The sequence below is a fragment of the Artemia franciscana genome, chromosome 11, assembly GCF_032884065.1.
Source record: "Artemia franciscana chromosome 11, ASM3288406v1, whole genome shotgun sequence".
Lineage (NCBI taxonomy): Eukaryota > Metazoa > Arthropoda > Branchiopoda > Anostraca > Artemiidae > Artemia > Artemia franciscana.
Genome location: NC_088873.1, coordinates 24,004,542 through 24,029,856, shown reverse-complemented (window position 1 = coordinate 24,029,856; position 25,315 = coordinate 24,004,542). Strand labels below are relative to the sequence as shown.

Here is a 25,315-nt window from a genome sequence, read left to right as displayed (position 1 = left end):
TTCCTTGTATTTTTGACCCCCTCCATTCCTTCATTTCCATGAGTCAAGCCAATGTTCACCGGCAAGTGTGTGTGTATCTTAGAACTGTTTTTTTGTTTCTAGGCTTACAAAATTATTGCAGTCTTTGTACTAGTAAATAAATTTTACAAATGTATCTTCTATATAAATAAAATTGAATGTTTGTGTCTCTGTGTGTTACTATACTATTCATCCGATTTCCGAGAAACTTCAAGAAGTTGCTGAGTACACTCTTACGTTTTAGATATACAGGTGTTTTCCTGGCCCCTCCCCCTAGGCCTTCTTAATACTTTGCGCGCTAACTGAAATTAAAGACCCCTGAAAAGAAATACTTGAATATTCCTTCTGTTCACAATATTCACATTTTCTGCATATTAGTTATCCAGCAATGCCCGACAGGTGAGTTAATAATCCTAGCCTAAATGTTCAAACACTTTCAATTTTAAAAATACGATCGTTTTTTTTACATGATGATAATTTTTCAGGCGGGAGGGGATTTCTGGGGAAGAGGGGTCTTCTGCGGGGGAAATTTCCGGGGGGGGTGATTTCCCGCAGTGAATATTTTTCAAATACCTTTAGATTTAAAAATACGATCTTTATTAACACGCGGGTGGAGGTTGGGAGCATTTCGTAGGGGGGGGGGGGTCCGGAGGGGGCAATTGTCCTTGAGTTTTCTTTCTTTTGATATCGCAGCAGTGCATGGCAGGTAAAGTAATATATAAATTTTTTTCAGGGATTACAAAGAATACCATACGGACACCACTGTGAGATTTGTTGTTTCAATGACTTCTGACAATTTTGCTAAGGCCCGTGCTGAAGGATTTCACAAATTCTTTAAACTGCAGTCAACTATATCGCTGAACAACATGGTTGCTTTCGATTCCAAAGGTGTTTTAAGAAGGTTTGATACTGTCGAAGAAATACTGAAGGAATTTTACGAACTGAGACTGTCTTTCTATGCTAAGAGGAAAGCCTATCTTGAAGGAATCCTACAGGTAATTGCTGACATTATAGTGACATTAATTTGATTATAAATCTTAAGTGCCGTAAGTAAATTCCTCCTTTTTCTTTTTTCTAATTGATTAAAGGTGAATTATATCTGTTTTTATTTGAAGTGCCATAAAAGTCATGCAAGATATCTGATTGTTTCCTTTGAAATGCTACTCTAGAGTAGTGTGGTGTGGCTACTATTTAGAAAAAGGAGACTTTTATAATTCTCTTAGTATTTGTTACAGAGAAAAAAAATAAGCCTGTATGTGTTTCTTTCAGTGGGACATAATACTGCTAGTGTAGAGACCTTAGCGTAATATTGTCTGAGGACAAAACAGTTGCCCAACCTGCTTCTCCTGCACCCAATCCTTTTCAGAGCCTCACTCCTTGCTCCCTGCTATGTCGTTCCCATGTCATGGTTTTGCTTTTGGGGTTTACGCTGGTTCTACAAATATTTTTCTTGATTTCCCAAGTAGCTACAAAGCTTTCAGTGCCCTCGATATTCAATAAATTCATTTACCGTAAAATTAGTACATGCTTTTTCAATGTAACACCTTAAATTAGGTATCCTTTTCCCAGACCACACTGGCTTTCTATGACGAGCAAATAAACGTTCAAATGGGGATGAGTCCATTTATTTAGACAGTGAAAACAGGTGCAAAAGTCGGGATATTTCGATCGCATATTCAGCAGTCGTCATCAGTAGACATACTAAAGTATATATTTTAAAACTAACATATTTATACAAAATAAAATAATTAAATTTCTGGTCATTCACTAGATCTTTTCGGAGTCTTGAGATCATTCACTAGATATTTACTTATACATCTATCATATTTCTTTCTGAAAATAGGCATAACAACATTTTTCGGTGTGAAAAGACGATCTAGATAGGTCAACACCTTTGGTCGATTTTTTCTTTGGAATATTTGCTCCATCGTCGAATTTTTTCAATATTTTTTAAATGAATGGCTTCACAAATACTAAACTATACATTTTAAAACTAACATATTTATGCAAATAAAAATAGTTAACTTTCTGGTCATTCACTAGATCTTTTCGGAGACAGTTCAATAACAAGGTTCATTCAAAAGTCTTGGTCTGTAAATTTTCTTCTTTAATCTTGACCAAATGTAAAATGAATTTGCCAAATGAGAGCAATCAATCATAAATCTAACATTTCGTTTGACATTAGAAGACACAGAAGACTACCACCCTCATTGGAAATTTATTTTACATTTAAGCAAGAAGAAACATTTAGGCAAGATTAAAGAAGAAAATTTGCATTTCAAGATACTGTTTTATTCTTTTATATTCCATTTAGAACTGTCTCTAACTCTTCCTTGTATATCTTTCTCTATTTCTAACTTAACAGAAATCCCTCATCTCATATTCTGTTACTCAGGAACTTCGTGCCCAAAACCGTTGTCTCTTCAACCAGGCTTAAAGCTTTTTCGCTAATATACTTGGTTATTTTCCTAACTCTTTCCTCCGAAACCTAACCTGCTGCTTCACTTACTATTTGCCTAATATTATCAAATTCATAGTCCGCTTTATCAAATTGTAGATCTTTCAATTGTATATCCAAGTATTTTCTTTTTAGCATTTCTCTCGAACTACCTAATAAGTAGCTATCTTTCCCAAATTTCTGTTTCAATACTGCTTGATAATGCTTTTCTAGTAATATTACTCCTATACACTCTAGGGCCCTGTATTAATCTTGCCAATTTTCGGTAAATTATTTGCGACAAATTTATTTAATTTCTGTATTATGCGCAGATTGGTTTTTGCAACATTTTAACAATTAAGATTAACCAAAATGATAGTTCCCATTCTTAAACAGCTTTAGATTGTGATCCTTCCTCATTTTATTGTTTTTTTAACGTGTTTTTAATCCTCGTTTATTATTGGTTAGCGTTTGGTCTTTATGAGTTACTCCTAAGGGGCAAAAAGTTCTTTGTGTCTTAAACATTGTAGTAGTATTTTGACATTACTATAATTCTTCTCTACACCAATTGGCAAATGCTTAGATACCGTCTATTCTTGTTTGACGAACATGAGCATTAAAATCTCTTTATAAAAAAGAATATATTTCTACCAGGTATCTTTTCTGTTTATTCGTGGAACTGGTTGTAATGTCGATCTAAGTAACTATCATCTTCGTCTTTTGGTCCTACATTTGCATATACTACTTTGACTACACCTTGTATTTTTATGTCACGAAGTGTACAACTAAAATTCTATTGCTCTATTTATTATTAACCCTACTCTCTGGGTGTCCTCCCTATCCTTCTTGTCTGATTAAGTAAAATCTGTTTCAGCTAATTTTATGTTTCCAATGTTTGGGAGAAGAGTTCATTATACATACCTAATCCAGTACGAAGTTTCAAAATTCATCTGACTGAATGTTAATACAGTAGTTGTCTTATCACTTGATTTTTCTATTTCTTAATTTTAGAAATTAGAAAATTTTTTAGTCTATAAATTGAATTTTATCTGTCTTAATTTTCATATTGTGTAAATTCATACGTGTAGAATTTCATGTTGTGTATTGTGTAATGACAGTATTATGACCGAAACAAATCGGCTGTGATAATTAAAAGGGTAGCATATGTCATTTTGGTTAAAACAAAAAAAAAAGAGTTATGTATGCGTCGTGGGTAAACTCAGAACGAGGAATCGAATGGTGCAATCTGAATTGCCCTATCTTGTACCGTTACGAAGATAAAAAAGAGACATATGTTTGTTTTGACAGAAGAGGAGACTTTTTTGTCGATGAAAAAGGAGACCTACGTAAAAAAAAAAATGTATTAATTTTGAATTCGCTCGGAATACTTTGATTTATTTATACCACTGAAAAGAGCATAAACCATTGGTTTAGAATATGTTCCCTATATCTCCACAAGCCTCATCCTTCATAGCGACAACAGCTGTCGAACTTTTTTCCGTTTTTCGGCTCTCCTGAAAAGTTACAAAAAAGGTTTATGTTGTTGCCTTTTAATTATCACAGCCCAAATGCAAGTAGTTCTATAGATACAGCCAAGGACCATTAACTCCTCATGTCTACACAAAAAACTTACTTATATCTTCATTTCGGTAGAGGTAACTGTAACAAAGATTTCGATTGCGTTGCTCGACTATGTAGACCAAATATAGCTATTTTTCATGTGATATGCAACACTATGCCCTGTGGTTTTGTGTGTTAGAATGTTTTTTTTTTTGCCATGAGAGTTGGATGGCCTTCAGCTACTTTAGGTTATGTCAGTATCATCTATATCTTCCCAAAATTGTGTTCCCTGGGGCAATCGTCGACCTTTATTATCCGAAAATTTTATTCCTGATAATTTAGGGCCATGAATGTGGAAGGTATTAACCATCCTTCCAAATATGTTGAAAATTCATTATTAAATGGAACCATGATCCTGTGAGGTGTATGTTCTAATTTCAGTGGTGTCAATTCATACAAATTTAGGGGAGGGGGGTAGCGTATTTGTCAAAATCTAGAGGGAGCGAATTCGTCGTGGTATTCTATTTTGAAACGAAAATACAAAATGGGCATTTTTAAATGATGATACCCTGCCAGGTGAGGTGTTTTCCGAAATCTTGGGGGGAGGGTTGGAAAAGTTTACAGGGACTGCCCCTGTGCTCACAAGAATATGTGAGCAATGATGAAAAATGATCTGTGAGTAGTGATGAACAATGAGTCATACACCTTATTATAATGGTATCTGAAATCGCTCACTAGAATCTGTGAGCAGTGATGAACAATGAGTCATGCACCTTATTATAATGGTATCTGAATCTGTAAAATCTTCCAAAGAAAAATGACTAGTGTTCACACTGCTATGATGGAACAGATAACATTCAAGGCGTATCTATGTACTGGAATCATTTGTATAAAAATAGCAAGGTTAAGCCAGTATTAATCTTTATTCCGGGCTAAGCGACTGTTTTTATGAACCGGTTGACGGCTGTTTCAGTGTATCTAAGCTTACTGTCAGACGTGTTTTGAATTCTTACATAAAATCTTCTAATGTTTTCATATTTAGGCTTATGAGTTATAATAAGTATTATTATATTTAAAATGCATTTTTGCTAAAAATCAGTTTGTTTTTTTTTAGGCTGAAGCTGCGAAATTGTCTAATCAGGCTCGATTTATTGTTGAAAAATGTGACGGAAAGTTAACTGTTGAGAATAAGAAGAAAGATTTACTTATAGATGAATTGAAGAAAAAGGGGTATGATTCTGACCCCGTTTTGGCATGGAAAATTTCACAAAATAAAGAAGCTGCTCTGGTAAGTTATCTCTCTCTCTCTCTCTCTCTCTCTCTCTCTCTCTCTCTCTCTCTCTCTCTCTCTCTCTCTCTCCTCTCTCTCTCTCTCTCTCTCTCTCTCTCTCTCTCTCTCTCTCTCTTACAGCATTTTTTTTGGTTTTGCTATGAGTTTAGGATGGGTATGGTTGATCTGGTATTTGAACATTCCATTTATCTTATCAACGGCACTTTTGTCGACACCTTGACGTTTTACACTCTAATTATATGATTTTCCAAACAGGAAAACAACTGAAGAATTAATAGACTTGTCAGTTGTGTCAAATGTCTTTTTTTCAAGTTGAGGTCCTTAGATTGCTCTTAGCTTGTCCCTTAGAATTGTAGGAGATGGACTCGAAGATACTAAAATTTTTGGATTTGGAATTTGCCATTGTTAATTACACTGTTTTGGTTGTTTTTCGACGACCATCCTTGAACTCCGTCAGATTTTCTGTCAGAATTTTCTATCAGAAACTGTAGTATTTAAGAGGGTAAATAAATGTTAAATGTTAACCTTTTTGATTTTTTTTTTTTTTTTTTGAATTCATAGGAAGAAGCAGCGGAAGCGGAAGAAAGTGGTGAAAATGAATTTGGTGATCGCATAGTTGACAGAGTTGCATCGCTTGGTGATAAGCCTGACTATGATTATATCCTTAGAATGCCGATGTGGTCATTGACGAAAGAAGCAAAGGATGAACTTTTGAAAAAAAGAGATGAAAAAAGGCAAGAGCTTGAGATTCTGCGAGGAAAGGCACCCGCGGATTTGTGGAGAGAAGACCTGGACCTATTCCTCAAAGAGGTAAATTTTAAGACTTTTTGTATAGATTTCGAGTGAATATAAACCCGACCAGTAGCTCATCCTAGTAGAATTTTGATCGCAAGTAACTATGGATTTTGATCATTTTGTATTTGCTTGACTATATGTTTCGAGAATCGAATATTTTATGGTGAACTCTTTTTACGATTTAATTTGGGGGGAAGGGTAATGGGAGTAATGAAATATGATCTAAACGGTTGCTGGCATCCCCTTTATGCCGTTCTCAGGGGAGACTTAAAACGCAAACGGCAAGAAGAAAGGCCCCAATCAGAAGCTACTAAAATTTAAAAGACTGCTCTATCCTTAAACAGGAGACATAATAAAAATAAAAGTCAGTTTTCTATGTACAATTGAAGTTGATGAAAATCGAAGATATTAACTTTTTTTAGAGAGAGAGAGAGAGAATGACATTTGAAAATTTATCTTTTTTTTCTTTAATTAGTTTAATAATCTCACTTCTACAAAACATTGATTGTTGATGTCATTATGGAGTACCTGGCAAGCTTATTTGGTTCATTCTTTTGTCGTCTGTTATTCCTTTAATGGTTCTGATATGTTTTAATTCTTCTTTGTTGTTTTTAAACCTCGTTATTCAATGTCCGTCTGTCTTCTTTTAAACCTCATTATTTTAAGAAATATAGACAAATGGAATTCAGATTGAAATCCATATTATATATACATATATATATATATATATATATGTATATATATATATATATATATATATATATATATATATATATATATATATATATATATATATATATATATATATATATATATATATATATATATATATATATATATATATCATGAAAAGAGAAATCACCAATGCAACAGCACAAACACAGAAGAAAAAAAAAGAGAGACAGAAGGAGAAAAGGAAGACTGTTTTCCTAAATTAGTGATTAATATAGACCAGCACTTGAATGAGGCCTTAACCCTACTCATCCATACAATCACATAGGTCAAACAGCATAGCCACACACAATCAACCATAAAGAATAATCCATGGACAGGCAGTCATGTCGTCAATAAGTATAAGTCGTCATTTACCAAACAATAGAAAAAATAATATAGACAAATAATTCAGAGGCAACACCCAACATAAGGGCTCATCAGGAGAATACACTGGTCTATATAGGGTTTCGCCACTCTAAATTCTCTACCCAGCACAGTGTTGTGGCTACCACAGAATATCCATGGCATCCCTGCGTCAGGTATCACCCCCAAAATACATGCCCATGAAAAAAAAAACAGCAAATGTAAAACAACCAAGTAAAACCAAAACAAGCTTATCCTGTTAATATATCCCTCCCTTTAGCAACAATAGGTAAACTAAATATTATAAATTTTACCAAATCACACATATTAACACATTGCAAAAAACCTGAATGAACTAAACAATTATAGAATTCATCTTTACCATGTGGCTAATTTTTAAGAAAATACGCTCAATTAGAAACACAATTCAAAATAAATGGCGCTGTGACAACATTTCTCGAACCTCCGAAATTAGTTGAAAATTTCTTTAAGTATTTCTAGATAATTCTTTTGATATTTATTTAAAAGTTCGCTATAATGAAAACTAAATTTTTTAAATTGCCAAGTTAATTTATTTGCAGAAAAACCTCTTGATATCAATTTTTGGCTTAAGATTTTACATCTATTTTTAAAATCAATATAATTACTACAAATCCTTGCATAACGAAGTAACTGTGAGAAAAACGCTGAATATGTGATATTTGAGTGTATATTACTTTCAGGGAATGGGAAACTAATCACTTCAAAATCAAAATCATCCGTTTTATTATACATTTTAAAACTTAATTTATTATTATCACAAATATTAATATTTAAATCTAAGAAATGATCTTCATGACCAGCGCCATGACTAGGCTCAAGAATAAGCTCTGATGGATATATATTTTTAGAAATATCAATGAAATCCTTACAATTTAAGACCAAAATATCATCTAAATATCTTTTATTATTTGACAAAGCATGTTTTAAATTAATTGGATTATTCTTATCCATCATATATTTATATTCTAGTTGACTTAAAAACAAGTCAGCTATAAATGGGCTGGCATTCCCCCCCCCCCCATGGGAATTCCCATAATTTGCTTGTACAAATCACCCCCAAATCTTATATAAGTATTGTATAAAACAAATTCCAATAACTCAAAAATCATTTCCAAGCTGTAACATCTCAAGCTAACTGTAGTATTAAAGCAGTTTGTCCATATGGTATCTCTAAACCACAAAACAGAATATTCTATAAAAAAAAAATATTGAAAAAATTAAAAAGTAAATCAGCATCTGACATGTTATTTCATACAAAAGAGAAAAATATTATAGACCATACAAACCAAAATAGAGTTGTTTTTGTAGCCTGCGAAAAGTCGGCCAATTAGCCCCTTGAGGAATATTATAAAGATGGGCTCTCATATAGAAGGAAGAATATGGCAGGTTAAAAAGTCAGGCCCAAATTCAGTAAGAGTTTCTTCTCATACCAATCACTCTCAGACATACCAATCAAAATGTCGGATGCCTTTTATGCTGCATATGAAACATAAGACGAGCTTTGTAAAATTTGACAAGACGAAAAACGGTTTAAATTTGAATTCTGTTATAACTACTTCTACCCCAATTATGGCATTTGTTATAACATGAACCAGCAAATTCTGAAAACCCTGTAACGAGTTTAGATGTGTCAAACAAGTAGATGACCACAGTGAGCAAAAATAAATCAAATATGTGTGAACAAGAGAGAAATGTATTAATCTAAATATATCAAATGAAAAAAAAAGGTTTTAACTTTCTAAGAATCCCTTCATTTTGAAAAATTTTGGATGGTATACGCTGTGCATATTTTGAAAAATTAGAGTCTCATCCACTAATATCCCACGATATTTTACACAAGCTACACGTTTCAGTACAGGAAGATCCAGGGCTAAATTCTTTTAACCAGGGATAGAAATTATAAATATTATCTAGTGGAATTTCTTATAATTTAGCTTGAGATGATTAGCCACCACCCCTCTTTCTGTCCTCATTCTGCAGTTCCTTTTCAGAGCCTGTAATTCATTTTCTTCCCTGCCTGCCACTGTAAGACATGTGTCATCCACAAATAAAGTTAAGACATGGTTTGGGTCCTGGCTGTGTTTGGGTACAGCCAACTTCAGTGCCGAACCTACTAGCTGCTAACTAAGTTAAGATCTTTAGCATAAAATTCAAATTAGATTGGTCCCAAGGATGACCGCTTTGGAACTTGCGCATTCCATCCTTTGACCCGTTGATGAACCAGTGTGATCCTTTGCCCGCCAAAATCACAAAAGAGGGCTCGTCCTTTCAGATAAAAGGAAAAGGTTGCAACGCCTCCCCATGATTACAGCCTTTTCCAATTTTGTCAGTAAGATCAAATGATAGCTAGTATCAAATGAATGCAATATGTTTTAAAAATATCGTTGCAACTTTTAAATCATTTACGAGATTATCATTTATTATTGCTGTTAGGAACTTGTTGGATAGCATTCATAGAATAACCGTAGTATAACTACTGCGAAAACCAAACTGATTCTTAAAAAAAATAATCTTATTTAAGATAGTTTTTGCTCTTGCAAATAGTGTATCCAGCCTCATAACTTCACTCTGTCCCTGCTTTAAGGGGTTTGATAAATTTTAGGGAGGTCGGTTCCAACTTCTAGCGAAAATTCAGAACTTGTACAGGAGCTGACTGAGGTCCTAGGAACTTTTTACAAAGCCTGCTGTCCAAAACAATGAGACTCTTAAGCTTATCTTGAATCAGTACAAATCTGTATCTTTACAGAATCTTTAAGACTTCTCTAGCTGTAATATGGGCTTTAAATCTGCTCCTGAAAGTTTCATTCACGTGGCTTAGATTTGGATTTTGAACTGATATTTGGATGCTAGAAGGCAGAGAAATGACAGTGATGAAATACGGCACTGAAAGTTAGCGCTTCAAAAAATTTAGACACATAGAAGATATGCTGCATGTTTTCCATCCTAATTGTCTAAACTTAATAGTAGGAGCTCATTTGAATTACTTCATGTTCTGAGTTATCACCATTCAGTTGGTTTGTAGGCTGAAATTCACGATTCCTCCATTAAACATGTATATTATGGCATCAAACAAAGTCATCACCACTTTGACGATATTGTAGGAACACAATTTGTCTTAGTCAAAAGCGAGAAATCTTATCTTCTTTTTCAAGCAAGATTTTCTTCTCGTTTAGTCTTGATGTAACAACTTTGAAGCGTTTTGGGGTAGTCTCTTGTCGAATCATCTAGCTCATGCTTGTCAAATCCTTTATGAATGGAACCGTCTTCAGTTTCTAAATCCTTGTAGTTGTAGTAACTTTGATTTTCACCAGATTCGTTTTCCTATGTTTCCAAAGAGGGCACTTTCTCGAAAACTGACCTTAGAGTATCAACTGAATGAGTCACTGGATTTAAAGTTGATAGTAAACTAGACACCGTGTCCAAGTGTGACTATACTGAGTATGGTAAACTGGATTCCTGAATAAGTGTTAACTGCTAATTATTTTAGATTTGGAAATTTATTTTTAAACGCTTTTTCTTTATTATAATGGGCTGTGGTTCAATCTTTACTAGGTTGCAGCTGTTGTTGCAACTATTATACAGTACAAAACTGACTGGTGATAACTTTAAATATTGTGGCAAGTAATCTTATAGTGCATAACAATTTAAATTATGAATTCAAGCATTTTCTGGTGTTTCTTTCATCAATTAGTTTATTAAAAATGCGTTCTTATTCATCAGCTGGACAAATTTGAAGCAAAACAGATAGAAAATGAAAGCACAATTTCAGTTGGAAAGAAAGGTGGGGGTTTCAAGAAGGAGAAAGCAAAGAAGGAAACAATGCCAAGTACCTTTGGTGAACGAATAGAGCCAGTCATCGATGAGGAAATGAAGAAGAAAGTTGAAAGAGCTGTGAATGCACTACTGAATAAGGGATCGAAGAAAGCAAAAGCACTAGCCAAAGCTGAAGCGTCCGAGAAAGATAACTTGGACGTGTTGGTTGATGGAAATTCATCGCTGGTTGAGCGTATAGGTAAACTTTTAACAGTATTCTTTACTAGTTTTGTCTTCACTTCTCAGGCCAAGGAAACACACATGTACTTAAGCCTTCAGACCCGTACCCCTTCCCGATATCTCAACTTATTTACGATTTTACCTATATTTTACATATCCTCCTGTTTTTTATTTTCTCACAAGTTCGCTCCATCCCTGTTTCGAAATATGCCTCTGCTAAAATATATTTCCGTTTATGTCCATCCTGCTAGAAGCTAAGGCAGACATGAAATAAAGATTTCATCTTCACTTAAGGGTCAATAAACTAGATACGTGACAAAAGAAAGTAGAAGTTATTCCATTTAGTTTTTATTTTATTTTTTTAATGTTCTTTTAAAAAGAATTCAAAATTTAATATTGTTGAGCTCAAGGCTAGAATGACAAAGTTTTCAATCATAATAGAAATAGAATGGACCATTTATTTCTCATAAATAAAAGGAAAAAATAATTCAGAGGATATATAGAATAACAGAGAGAAGAAAGTAGAGATGAAAATATTGCCAGTGTGACTAAAAGGAGTCAAAGCTACTGCAGACAAGATGGTGAAAAATCTAGTTAGTCGATTCTTGAAACTTTTTTCTTTGTTTCAAGCTGGAGCTTTTTTAACTTTTTGTTATTTTGTCTACTGCTGTTTAGATTCTTATTTATTTGGAATGATTTCTTTTTCCTTTTGTCTGTTTCTCACGGTTTTTGTTAGCTAGTTAGAAGTGAGGTGATAGGATAAACTATTCGATCAAGGAAGGTTTTAACTAAATGTTATAATATATTTCCGCACATTTAGTGTAGTTGAACAATCTAATTATTTGGACTAGATTAAAAACTATTGGTAAAAACCAGCTGAAGATCTAGAGGGAAAATTAGTATTGACTGCGCATAAAAGGTAGCGTAGGCAATGAAATCTACTTTATGAAAAGCATAGACGCTTGGCCACGTTCTGTGGATGAAGGATGACATATTACTGAAGATTGTCCTTGGAGGGAGGCTTTGAATAGATTGGGATGGAGGAGGAGCGTGTGTAGTTGTATTGGCCTCAGACGGCTTGGTGCTGTGGTAAATTGTTAGTAGTAGGAAGTAGTAGTATGGACGCAAGTGGGAGGGGCTGTGTTTCATCCCAAAATGGTGATATATTTACGATTTTTTCAGTAATAAAGGAACATAGACTCATACATGTGCGAAAACTTATATTCAATGCTTTCGTTGTTGTTTCCTTGTTATTCATCTCGTCATAAATTCTGATTTTTTGAACGCTGAGTTCAATGATCCCGATTTGAGTAAAAAAAAAAAAAAAATGCCTGGAGTAAAAAAAAAACTATTTTTCATCATTTATTTTCAAAGCTCGTGAAATGTCTATACGTATTCATTGGGAATCCTTTTACACCTACTTCGACTATTGATTGATCTTAGTATTGATAATTTACTAAATCGATTTTCTATTATTGGAATTTTTCAGGGGGTAGCATGAAAAAATCCAAGTCTAAATCATCCAATAAAGATGGATTGAAACAGGCCACCCTGAATTTCAAAAAAGTAGCTTCTCCAAAGAAAGGAAAGAAAAAAGGTAGAGACAGTGATAGCGATGACGATGACGATATTAACTTTGTTGAGCTGGAAGAGGATATATCGCCGGTTCGTGAAAAAACTTCAAGACGAGCAGCAGCTGCAAAAGCGAAGTACGCGGAAGACTCTGATGTTGAAGAGTCTGAAGGCGAAGAAATCTTCCATGACAATGACATCGGTGCCGATAGTTTTAAACCCAAAAAGTAAATATTGCTCCTTCGTTTTTTAAGATTTTTTTTTTATTTAACAATTTTTTTAACAGGAACTTGGGGAAAAGCAAAAGGCTCCGAGTTGCGTCAAAGCCTGGTGTGTTCGAGACGACTATGACAAATCTAGCTAAATTGCAGTGCGGAATTACATGAATCTTGTAAGGGAAGAAGAAAAAAAAATTTGACCTTGCGTATGATATTTGGTGTTAAATTGGTTTATTTGGGGCACAAAGGATGGAGGTTGGTTGCAAGATGCTGCGCTTCGAAAAATAAAATTGTGCCTGCTCACTCAGTGATCATATAATAGCGACTCTGGTGGATTATTCGTGTCCTTAAGGGATTAGAAAACATATCCTTACTATTTCGCATGCAGGGGGGGAGGGGGTTGTGACAAAACTATGGCCGCCAATTAAGCTGGGATGATTTTACAACACGCTTCAATCCTTTGAGAATTTCCTTATAGATGGCCAAAACACTTCATTGCAAGTTGTTTTGCTTATAGTTAGAATCCAGATGTCCAAATATCGTGGCCTGGCTTGAAAAATGATTGAGTCAAACTTTTTTTATAGCAATTTTGAAAATAGCATGCAACAATTACATATACTAGAAAATGTAAATTATGTTTAGCTGTTCTTCGATCAATTATGCAAGTCTGGAACTGAGGTATGTTTGAGAGAAAAATTGTTTTTTTTTATTTATACTTCTCATGCATTAATATTATAACTAATACATATTTCGAATTTTTATTCGTTCTGTTCATGACTGATTGATCAAAGGCTGCAATTGCCTTTTCCATAATTCTTTGAGATAGGGGAATTGTGTTGTTTGTGTATAGGATGATTTCCCCTGTCTTACAAGTACAATCAAATCAAGGCTCTTATTTGAGAGCAAGGACACCAACTTTGTCACGATTTCTCCTATAAAACAAAAGCATTGGAGCATCACGGAAAGTTGCGCTTTTATTATGAGTCAGATTAAATTTTGCACTATTTTTTCTTTTTTCTTATCTATATTTTTGCCACTAGATGTTGCATCAAAAGCATCTTGTCTTCTTCCTCTATTGTAAATAATTCTAAATAAATTTTGTTTGAATTTGCAGGGTAGCAGATGACGATGATGATGATGATTTCATGATTTCTGGCACTGATGATGAATTTGAAGGGAAGAAACCGAAGAAATCTTCAAAACCTGCTGCAAAACAGCCTAAAACGTGAATATTGTTTACTAGTTTTTTAATTATTATTATTTTCCTGAAAATAGGAATGTCCGAAAGAACAAAAGGTTTGACTCGCGCTGAAATTTCCTTTAGTGGGGACGACGGCGAAGAAAATAGATAAGAGCGGCGCCGAAGTATTCGTCCTAAGGGAAGGAGAAGAGGATTCACTAGACTTTTTTATAGAATGTTTGAAGTTAATTTATGGGATAAAGTGTGACGGGTAAGAGTCAATACATCAGGAGCGAAATTGTTTTCGTTCCTGAAAACGGTGCCCACTTCATATTCTGTGCCCACTAAAACGGTGCCCACTTCACCACGGTGCCCACTTCATAGCACTGTGAATGGATTCAACATATGCTGCGGAGAAATAAAATGTATTTTTACCGACTTGACTGCATCTTGTATGACCAGACAAGAAAATCCCCGTGAAGATGGGATAATGTCATAAAAAAAGGACCCCGAGTCTTAGAGAATTTCGCTATAGGTGGCCAAATCAGAAGCTGTTAACTTAACTGAAGGAAGAAAGATAGTTCGTCAGTTTGTCGTCCTCATTTTGCTCTATCCGTTGATGAACCGTTATTAGTAGTAGTATTTATTTCTATTTCATTGCAAGGATACTTATAATTTAGAATCTAGATGTCCAAGTGTAATGTTCCAACTTCAAAAATGATTGAATCAGGGTACCTTTTTTCAATTCCAATAGATTAATAGCGTTATGTGTAAAAGTTCATCCTCCCCCACCTTCAAAGTGAAACTAATTCAAGATTCTTCTTTGAGTGCATAGACCCTTATCTTTAATATGATTTCTCCTCCTTATTGGAAATAGGAGCACTACTGAAAATTGTAATTTTAACATGGCTCATTATGGTCAAATTACATTTGACTTTTTTTTTTTTAGCTTCATCTTCTTTTCGTCTTCTTTTGTAGCAAATAGTCCTGAACATCACTTGGTTTAATTTATAGGGTAGCCAATGAAGACGATGATGATATCGTGATCTCTGACACTGATGAAGAGTTTGGAGGGAAGAAAGCGAAGAAATTGACTAAGCCTTCAGCTAAACGGCCTGCCCCCATAGTCGATATTGACGAAGAATCTCCTGCTAAGAAATCAAAAAATGAAGGTAAATTTGCCATGTTTCGTCATTTTCATGGGCCTATCGGGACTAGTTCAATTTTCGGTTCTCTTTTTTTTGCATGCTGTGCAATACGTTAAGACAAGGTGTTTCAGCTTAAAACGTTTACTTGTCGCTCTATTGACGTGCCATCAGTTTTTGCTACGAGGCCTAAACCGAAAAGTAAAATGTCTTCGTTTTCTTGCATAACTTACCTTTTTCGACGTTTTATCTAAAGAGCATTGGTAAAGATTTTTCTTAAGATAAGAGTGAAAACTGGCGCTAATATCCCCCCCCAAAAAAAAAAAATTATCAAAACAATTTAGCATTTGGATTTTAGTGTAGTAATGTCTGATCTTAGTTTCTAAAAAAAAAAAAATCAAAGCTTGAAAAAATGCCAAGAAGTATACCCACAATAGTGCCAGTTTCGACTTTTGTAAGTTACTTATGCTCTTTGGTTTTATCCAGTAGTCAAAATTTACACAAGGGATTGCAAATTTTTGTGTAGGTGGGTAGGTAGGTAGGTTTTATTTTTATCCACAATATAAAAAAAAATAAATGACAACACAATAAATTATTGCAGCAAAAAGAAAGTCCCAAGGACTTGTGCTGCAAATTCATATTATGATTTATATCTTATAAATAAATATCTAAACATAACATCTCATGATTATCCACCTAGCCTATCTTATGTATAAAAAACAACAACACATACTCTCTGTGTAAGAGAGGTAACTTAACTTTTTTTTTCAGAATGTTCGTCACAATAAGTAAGTTCCAAAACAAATCCAATTGTTTTCGTTGAAGTTTTTCTAGTTTACGAAACGTCAAAACCTCAAGAAAGAAAATTGAAGAAAAATTAGCGTTAAGAGTCATTTAAGAATTTCAAATTTATCTGGTATTGACGCTGAAAAAAATTCTTCCCCTCAAGTTATCAGTGAGTGAGATGTCCTATTATTTGCCTTAAATATATATAGCAAGTTTTTACACACATCCAGTGTTATGTTTAAGCATTATTCTCATTTAGTTAAGTCGTACGTTAAAGTTTTCAAGATAAGCTCGATTTCTTTGGCCATAAGTCAGTGCAAAGTCCCTCCCTCCAATCGATTAAATAATGCTGTTTTTAGCTTTAAAAAAATTCTATTGTCACCCGAACATTAAGTGTATCTAGTATTCGATGTTTGATAAGCAAAATGTTAGGTATTTCTACAAATAATAGCTCTGCTGAGTTCTGCTGATTCGAACCATTGAATTGAGAAAGACATCTTTACAAGTTCTGGGTTAAATGTAAGTTAATGCAGATACAACTTCTAGACTGAAAGTGTAAGTAGCCCTGTACTGAATAAGATAGGGCCTTGTTTTGACTCTCACTAGAGCTGCAACCACGATTTAAAAATATGTCTGTCTTGCAGTTTAGCCTTTCCAATAATGAGACCAGTGATCAAAGCCGTATACAGGGCAGATAGATTATTGGGTATGCCCCCTCCCCGCCTTCCCACAAAAAAACAATATCAGACCTGTAAAAAATTAATAAGAATGTATATAAACAAGGCTTTGATGAATTTTGTAAATATTTGTGACCCCCCCTCCCTGGAAAGAATCCTGGATACGCCCTAAATACAACTTTTAGACTGAAAGTCTAAGTAGCCCTGTATTGAATATGATAGGGCCTTGTTTTGACTCTCACTAGAGCTGCAACCACGATTTAAAAATATGTCTGTCTTGCAGTTCAGCCTTTCCAATAATGAGACCAGTGATCAAAGCCGTATACAGGGCAGATAGATTATTGGGTATGCCCCCTCCCCGCCTTCCCACAAAAAAAAACAATATCAGACCTGTAAAAAATTAATAAGAATGTATATAAACAAGCTTTTGATGCATTTTGTAAATATTTTTGACCCCCCTCCCCGGAAAATATCCTGGAAACGCCCTTAAAGTATAAAGACTAAATGACTTTTAAATATTGAAATTAAATACCGGTTCCTGGTTTGAATTGGTTTAATGTGAAAATAAATCTAATTTTGTTTCTGAAACGAATTTTGCGTTTGAGTGTGTCTTTTTCGACTTATCAGCTTAACACTTAACCTCCCTGGATGTATTTTGTAAAAGATAACAAGGAATACTTATCCGGCAACTTGTAAATTAAAATTCTATGGAGAACTAGACGAATAATGGAATTAAACTCGTGGACTTCACTGTAAAGATAGGCTATTTACAAATCCCTGAAGGTATGCTACGTTTAATAATTACTATCCCTTCTTGTTCACATATCCCACACCTAAACCAGATCATTCCAAGTAGTAATAATCCTAGTCTCTGATGTCATTTACGTAGGATGTGTAATCAGGCTTGTTGGATAAGTAATCTCGGGATGCTTGAATGCACTGGACGGGTCATGCTTTGTTTTAGATTTTCTTTGAATTGTTTTGTTTAAAGTATTGAACCAAATGAATAAAGCTAGAGATTTTAGTTCTTTTTCTAAAAATGGCTGTGCTATGGATCGTGTTAAACATGCAAACAGGCTTGAGTCTTTTGAAAATAACCAAAAACGCTCATTTTTTAGATATTGTACTGGTAAACACGGACTTGGAAGGAAAGAAAAGTTGTGACCTGTTGCAGACCTGTATAATTTATACAGCACTGCGTAACAATTATTTGTATTAATGTTTTCTCTGTTCATTTACACGGGAATATACAAATAGTGGAAACTACTGTTGCTTCGAGTGTTCTGGAAGTTCTGGTCCAAGTCAATATCCATAGTTATATTTTGTTGTATGGTGCCTGCCTATAGGACGAAGATGATGGAATTCATCCTCGCCCGGAAATTCGCTAAAAGGGTGGCTTAGGAGTGTGTTTTTGACATTTCAAATGTCTAATTCTCTGTGCTAAAGTGCAATCTCTAGTCTCCTTTATTTTTCTTTTAGCTGTTTCCTCTGATGATCTTTTTGACTCTCTTCTTGGATCAAAGAAGGATGAAGACAGTCCAAAACCAGGTTCTGGTTTAAAACCACCGACAAATGGAGGTAATTTTTTATAAATATTACGTTTCATTTTTGTAGCTATAGTAAAACACAGATTATTGTTTTCTAATTATTTGGTTCCTTTGTATCTCTGCTGCACTTCGTTTTTGTTCTCTTTTGACGCTAATCAGCGGCAGTCCTCTTAGTTTTGAGAGTCACATATAGACTTTGATTTTAAAGTATCCACTGTTGACTTTTTATAGCTGCTTTTAGAAAAGTATTTTGACTAGATTTATTCCTTCATTTCTTAGATTAACTCAAAAGAGAATTTCAGTTGTAAGGTGAGAATTAAAACTTAGAAAGAGCTGATAAATTAATGAAGCTGATATAAATATCATGGTCCCACCGTCAGATGCAGTCTAATAAAGAACGAAGTCCAGCTCATATTAACTGAAAATTTTAAAATATGTTTTGAAAGAAACTGTTAAGTGAGAAAAAACTGCCATTTGAAGCTAGTTCTGGAATGATAACTGTTATTTCTGTTAATTCTAATGGTAAATATCTATTGCGAAAACACATTTGTTGTTATTTCGTAAAATAGCCTAATTTCTTCGAAAATGGTGTTGGATTGGAATTGATCATAGCCGAAAACCCCATATAGAAGAATCACAGTCACCTATCTTGAGCAAAAAGGAAAATTACTTTTTGGCATGGGAAGCATGGGTGTGTCTCTGTTTGGTGTTTTGTCCCCTGGGTGGTAGCACCGAAAAAGTGGTCGTAGAATATTGGGAGGGGGCCCGTTTAAAAGGAAATCGTCATGTCTACTTTCGCCTATAAGTAACAGAAGATAATATTAACATAAAATGTAATTTAAGTCTTAAAAAAAGTGTCCTTTGCCGTTTTCGTTAGTAATAACCTGTTTGTGGCTAAGGCAGTGGCAAAAGAAAATAGGGACTAGGTTTATGGAGATTTTTGTTGTTTTATATATTGTTGTAACAGAAATTCAAGGTTATTTGTGCTGAAGAAAGTGCAATGTTCCCAGCAGAGCCAGAAAAGAAGAGAAACACACTTAAATTAGAGTTAGCTGTATCTTTTTCGACAAATAAAAATTAAGTAGAAGTTTAAAGATAATTTGAATTTTCTTTATGGTTAAAGTGTGTCTAAAGAGTTCAGCAAAAAATCGAGTCGCGAGTGTTGAAACTTGGTGCCTTTTAGCCCTGCCATCTGTAACGCAGCCCGTAATTGTTTCCGTGTCTCTAGTCCCAACTCGTCACCTCTGGGATATATAAGTAAATTGTAGTTTCAGTAAAATCTTTTACTTGCCAGATAATGTTTTCCCGATAGGAAGAAAAGATGGGTGAAGACCTCCTGAAATTGTTTTGTTAGGTTTCCATTGTATTAAGTTTAATTGAATTAAGTATGAATGCAATATATACATCTATTGTTCATTTTCTGTTCAAATAATTGTTGTTGCATATATACTGCTAACATATATATTGTGGAGAGACTGCTTTCTTAATTAGTAATCTAATTCACTTTGGCGCCATTTTGAGTGGATATGGTCACCCTATCCCTGCTATGTGAAGATAGATGAACAAAAATAGTAGATCAAGCCATGAATTGTTTGGCTAGGTTTAAAGTGTGAGTGGATATGGCTACATTCCTTCAATTACTAAGTACAAAATTGGGACAAATTTAGCTTCTTTTTTACAAGGATTATATCGCGCAATTTTGACATAATATTTTTTTTCTGTTTTCTCTTCTTTTTTTTCATGACTCACCTATCACACGGTGGGGAAAAATGAAAAGCTCTCTATCTATTTTTTTAAAGTAAAAACATAAATAAATAGCTTGCATATAAATGGACGATATTACATCATTTCTCCTAGCCTCTTCTTTATTCGCTTTTGTTGGTTCATATTATTTCTTGTTCGGTTTTTATTCCTCTTTCACTACTGGGTGTATTGCCGTGTAAGATTGATGTTAGTAATGTTATCTTTCAAAGTGTTTTTAACAAACACTTTGACAATAAATTTCCTGTGGATTAAAAAGTATAACTGTGCTGAAAGTTGCTTCTTTTGTCTGCAACTTTCAAAGGTCCGATTGTGAACTTACATGTCGCTATATATTTTGCTTTAATCATGCCTTTTAATGGAATTCACTTAATTAACAAGACTCTGATGACTTATCACATTTGCAGCAAAGCCAGGTAAGAAGTTACTGCCAAAGTCGAACGGTAAGCAAAAAGAGCCTAAGCAGCCTAAGAAAACAGAAACGAAAAAAGCCCCTACAAAAAAGTCCGTAACCGATTCCGATGATGAGAGCTCTTCCGCGAAGAAAAAGAAAGCACCTGCAAAGAAAATCCCTCCAAAAAAGACTACTGTCGCCTCAGATTCTGAAGATGATTTTTCTGATGATTCTTCGAAGAAAAAGAAAGCACCTGCAAAGAAAGCCCCTCCGAAGAAGACTGCCGCCGCCTCAGATTCTGAGGATGATTTCTCTGATGATTCTTCGAAGAAAAAGAAAGCACCTGCAAAGAAAGCCCCTCCAAAAAAGACTGCCGCCGCCTCAGATTCTGAGGATGATTTCTCCTCGAAGCCAAAAAAGGTAAGCATTTTATATAGATACAATTGATTATAGATGGGGGTGGAGTGTGTCGTTCACCATTATGGCTGATTTGTAAAATTGATGTTGAAGGTGCCAAAGGATTTGCTGTTCTGTTGTACCCGGTTTATAAGGCAATTGTTAACTGGTTTGCATACCTAGCAACTAGTACAAGATCATTGACACGGCTCGTGAATGATATCTCTGAATTGGGGCCGAATGTGGTGTACGGCTTTTAACTTAAATTCCAAATTTTCTAGGTTAAATAATTATATTAGTATTTACTAAAACACTTATTCACGTATTAAAATGACTTAAATTTCCAGAATATTGTAATATTTACATCTTTTAGTGATTCAAAAGGATAAAAATAAATTGTAATTGTATTTATGAAGGGTTTTAGGAAAGTAGCCAGCATTTTTTTTTTTTTTTTTTTTTTTTTTTTTTTTTTTTTTTTTTTTTTTTTTTTTTTTTTTTTTTTTTTTTTTCGTAATGAGTCCTAATTGTAAATACTTACCTCAATTTTTACCCTTTTTGTTAAGGGGGACTTATACAGGCAACATTACAGTATTGCCTCTGATACTATCTTTGGACACAGCTTTAAATTTTCGAAAGGTAAATTTGATGCAGACAACTTAAAAACTTGATCTTCCTTCATGGTAATTTCAAACGCATTAGTGATATGGTTATTCATGGAATTTGTTAAAATTGGAAGAAAACAATCAGGTAGACTTTGATTTTCTATTACTAAACTCTAAATGTTGGTGAATCTCTATTAGGAAAACTGAACTAACGTAGGTCTCCCGTAGATGTTGATTACCGAACTTTAAATATCGGAAAACTACAAAGGGCGGATCAGTAACGGAACAAAACATTTTAAGGCCAAAATTTATAATAGATGACCACTATCCATGAAAAAAGGGGCCGCGCGGAAATCGCCCAAAATAGCATCAATTGGGGTTTAGTAGTACGAAGGTTTCTCCTTTTTACTTGTATTTCTTGGGCTGTACAAATATACCGTTTCTTCTTTTTTATTTTTTATTTAAAGTTAATTTTCAAAGTGATTTTATGAAGGGCCTAGTGTTATCAGTTCGCTATTTATTTTGTATTTTTTGTTATTTTACTATGGTTTTTAATTTAGGGAGGAAAGAAGAAAATGGTTGATTCTGATGATGACTTGAGTATTCTTGATGATTCATTTCAGCCCCCTCCGAGAGCCACAACGGGTCGTGGCAAGAAACAAATCAGCTATAAGTTTGATGACTCAGATTCAGATTAATTTTGTCCCTTTTTTATACTTCACTCATTTTTAGGTATCTGTGTTTATACAGTTTATATGTAAAAAAAATGTTTAATTCAATATATAGTGTTGTAAAACTGACAAAGATGTTTCACATTGCTTTTACCGTTTGGTGATTCAGTATTTAGCCTTTAGTTTCAAGTTGCTACAAGTCAGATAGAAACAGAAATATCAGCTGTTTGTAACTGAAGTTTGATGCACATCAGCTGCTTTTAGTCGGTGTACCTGAGCTGATTTGAGCCAGGTAGTTTTCCTTTTCTCTTTGCGAATTATAGTCATGAAGAAGTATATATCATTAGGACTCATAGATTCTTAGAAGTGCCAAAAGGGGAGCCCCTGCAACGCAGGGGCCATAGTTCAGGTGTAGCACAAGGAACAACTTTTAATGGGTTGGACTCAAGCCTTATATAACCCAACACAGGCCTAGCTGGTATTTGCCTTATCAACCAACAAAATTCTACTTAATTTACTGATTTATTGCTAATTTAGCTGCATTTGTTTGATCAAAGTCGAAAAGCGTCCAAAATAAGACAACTTGGCTGTCTTTCATGCATCATGAATTTATATACTTTGCGTCATGTGAAAGTTTTTTAAGCTGGCAGGGGAAACACATAAACGCTATTTCTTTCTTTTTTTTTTTTTTTTTTTTTTTTTTTTTTTTTTTTTTTTTTTTTTTTTTTTTTTTGAAGAACAGGGCAAGAGTCGAAAATTCTCCTAAGAGAAAACCTTTTAATTGATACTAGATCCTAAAGCAGCTTCTCTAAAAGTGAAACGCAATTCAGGTCTGGTAATTTATAGGTATTACATGATGCGCCATAGATTTAAAAGAAAAGGGGAAAGCTTAAAAAGCAGTTTTTTTAAAAGCTGATCTTAACCAGATTTCTGCATACCAAAGGATTCTCAAAGATATGATACAGTTTGATTTAAGAATCTCCAAGATTCTACTACTTATACAATCGATAAATTGGTTCACCTGACATTTTTGAAGAATTGACAACTTGCTTGTAGGCATCTTGAGAACCTTGATAAGTGCTGGGCCTAGATTAAAATGGTGAGGTATAAATTTCAATTGCAGGAAATAAATCGCTTAATTACTGTTAAACTATTGTAGTTGAACTTCTCGATTGTAGAGAATAATTTCTGATTTCAAAGGTTACATCCTACCTCGACACTACCAAACGTACTCTTAAAATGCTGATTCCTTGTAAGGCATTGTTTTTCACATTGCTTGCTATCTAAGCAGCATCCAGATTAGAAGCAGCAAATGAGATGAGAGTTGTGCTGGCGATAGCAAAGCTATATCTAGGAGAACTGGAGGCGAAGGTAATGTACATTTCAAACAGTTCGTGGTAACGAACTGTAAGTAAGGCTCAATAGTAACCGAAACTGTAAAAATTGGAATTTTGATACCAATAGATATATCAAAAGAATCGACGTATTTAGCTGATTCCAAATATGTTTCTTTCATTAAGCCTTACCCATCAGAGCCTACGAGCCTGAGAAAATTTGCTTGATTTTCGAAAAAAGTGAAAGCGCCTCCTAAAAGTCATGGATTCTTAATGAGAATCACTAACAATTTCAGCATATGAGTGAACCCCACTGTAGAGCAAAAATGTGGAGTTCTGCATTTTTTGCCAGAACAGAGATCACGGATGTATTTGTTTTTTTCTTTTTTTTTAGGGGTGATCGTATCGACTAAGTGGCCCTAGAATATGGGAAGAGTACTCATTTGAACGGAAATTAAAAGCTCTAGCGGCCTTTTTAAGTGATCAAAAAGATTAGAGGCCAACTAGGCCCCCTACCATTGTCCATTTTTTCAGAATCGTCCGATCAAAATTTTGAGATAGCTATTTTGTTCAACATAGTTGAAAAGCCGAATAACTATATTTCTGGAGGTACCATAACCCCCCCCCCCCACAGCTTCTGGGGAAAGGTCTTTAAGTTATAAAGTTGCCCAGTGTTTATTTATATTATTTGTTATTGGTAAGTATGCATACATTTTTCAGGTGGGGTAACGAATTTTCTTGCTGGAAAGATTTTTCATAGGGAAGGAAAGTTTCCAATGGGTGAATATTTCAGGGGAAATTTTACGCTGGGAAATTTGCCAGAATTCTCGTACGAAATTCTTCTTATGTCTTGCTTTCTCTTTGCCAACTAAATTTTACGCAAGGAGATGTTAAGGATAATTGTCCAGGGTAAATTTTCTAGAAGATATATCCATGGGTAGGAGGAAAACTCGCGTGAAGGTCAGATTTTCTGGCATTTTTTAAAAATGATCAGAAATTAAATTAAAAAAAAGTTTTTTTTAACTTAAAGTAAGGAGCAAAATTAAAACTTAAAACAAACAAAAAATTATTACGTATATGAGGGGTTGCCCCTTCCTCAACACTTCGCTCTTTACGCTAAAGTTTGAATTCTGTCCCAGTTCTTAAAGAACGACTCCTGAAACACAAGGCTCTTTTAATTAGAACAATAAGAAGATTTTTTAACAGTACTAAAAAACTTCAGCATAAAGAGCGAGGTGATGAGGATGGGGCAACACCCTCATACACGTAATAATTTCTGTTCGTTTTAAGTTTTAATGTTATTCCTTACTTTCAGTTAAAAAAAAGTTGTTGTGCTTTTTTTTACTTAATGCTTAAAATAACGGTTTTCTTTATAAAAAACTAATAATTTCCCATAAAATATTTGTGTTTGAATAGAAATTGTTCGTAAAAAATATCTTGTTTAAGTAAAAAAAAAAATAAAGGGTCTTTGAGTCATGTTGAGCACTATTACAGTCATGCAAAAATCTGAATTTATCTGATCTCTTAACCTGGACAACATCGGGGTACACGCATCACTTTAATAAACTAAACGTTGCATAACCTCTTTTTTTATAAATTACCCCGCCTTGAATATATGGATCAGGGGAAAGCACGATAAGGGTTTGAACTAGCCTTAATGAAGACCATTGATAATTTGAAGCAGTGTCCGTTCTTAGCTCTTTTTTTCTTGTTTATCTCGTTAATTTTTTCTTAATAATTTCTTCTAAGAACAGTACATTGTATGTCAATGGGCATTTTTTGAATCTCGAAAATCATTCCCTTATACTAGTAGGATCGG

At 34.2% G+C, this 25,315-nt stretch overlaps 1 protein-coding gene across 1 annotated transcript in view; it reads left to right on the top strand.

The window, feature by feature from the left end:
• Positions 1-22,295, top strand: part of LOC136032995 (DNA topoisomerase 2-like) — a 67,346-nt gene extending 45,051 nt beyond the window's left edge. Inside the window, exons 14-23 of the mRNA XM_065713521.1 lie at positions 752-1,013; positions 5,130-5,303; positions 5,868-6,116; positions 10,941-11,232; positions 12,703-13,012; positions 14,118-14,228; positions 15,198-15,355; positions 18,271-18,369; positions 20,507-20,913; positions 22,052-22,295. Coding sequence (XP_065569593.1) covers positions 752-1,013; positions 5,130-5,303; positions 5,868-6,116; positions 10,941-11,232; positions 12,703-13,012; positions 14,118-14,228; positions 15,198-15,355; positions 18,271-18,369; positions 20,507-20,913; positions 22,052-22,189 — 2,200 coding nt within the window. The 3' untranslated portion in view covers positions 22,190-22,295. The remainder of the gene's footprint in view (positions 1-751; positions 1,014-5,129; positions 5,304-5,867; positions 6,117-10,940; positions 11,233-12,702; positions 13,013-14,117; positions 14,229-15,197; positions 15,356-18,270; positions 18,370-20,506; positions 20,914-22,051) is intronic.
• The last annotated feature ends 3,020 nt before the right edge of the window (positions 22,296-25,315 follow it).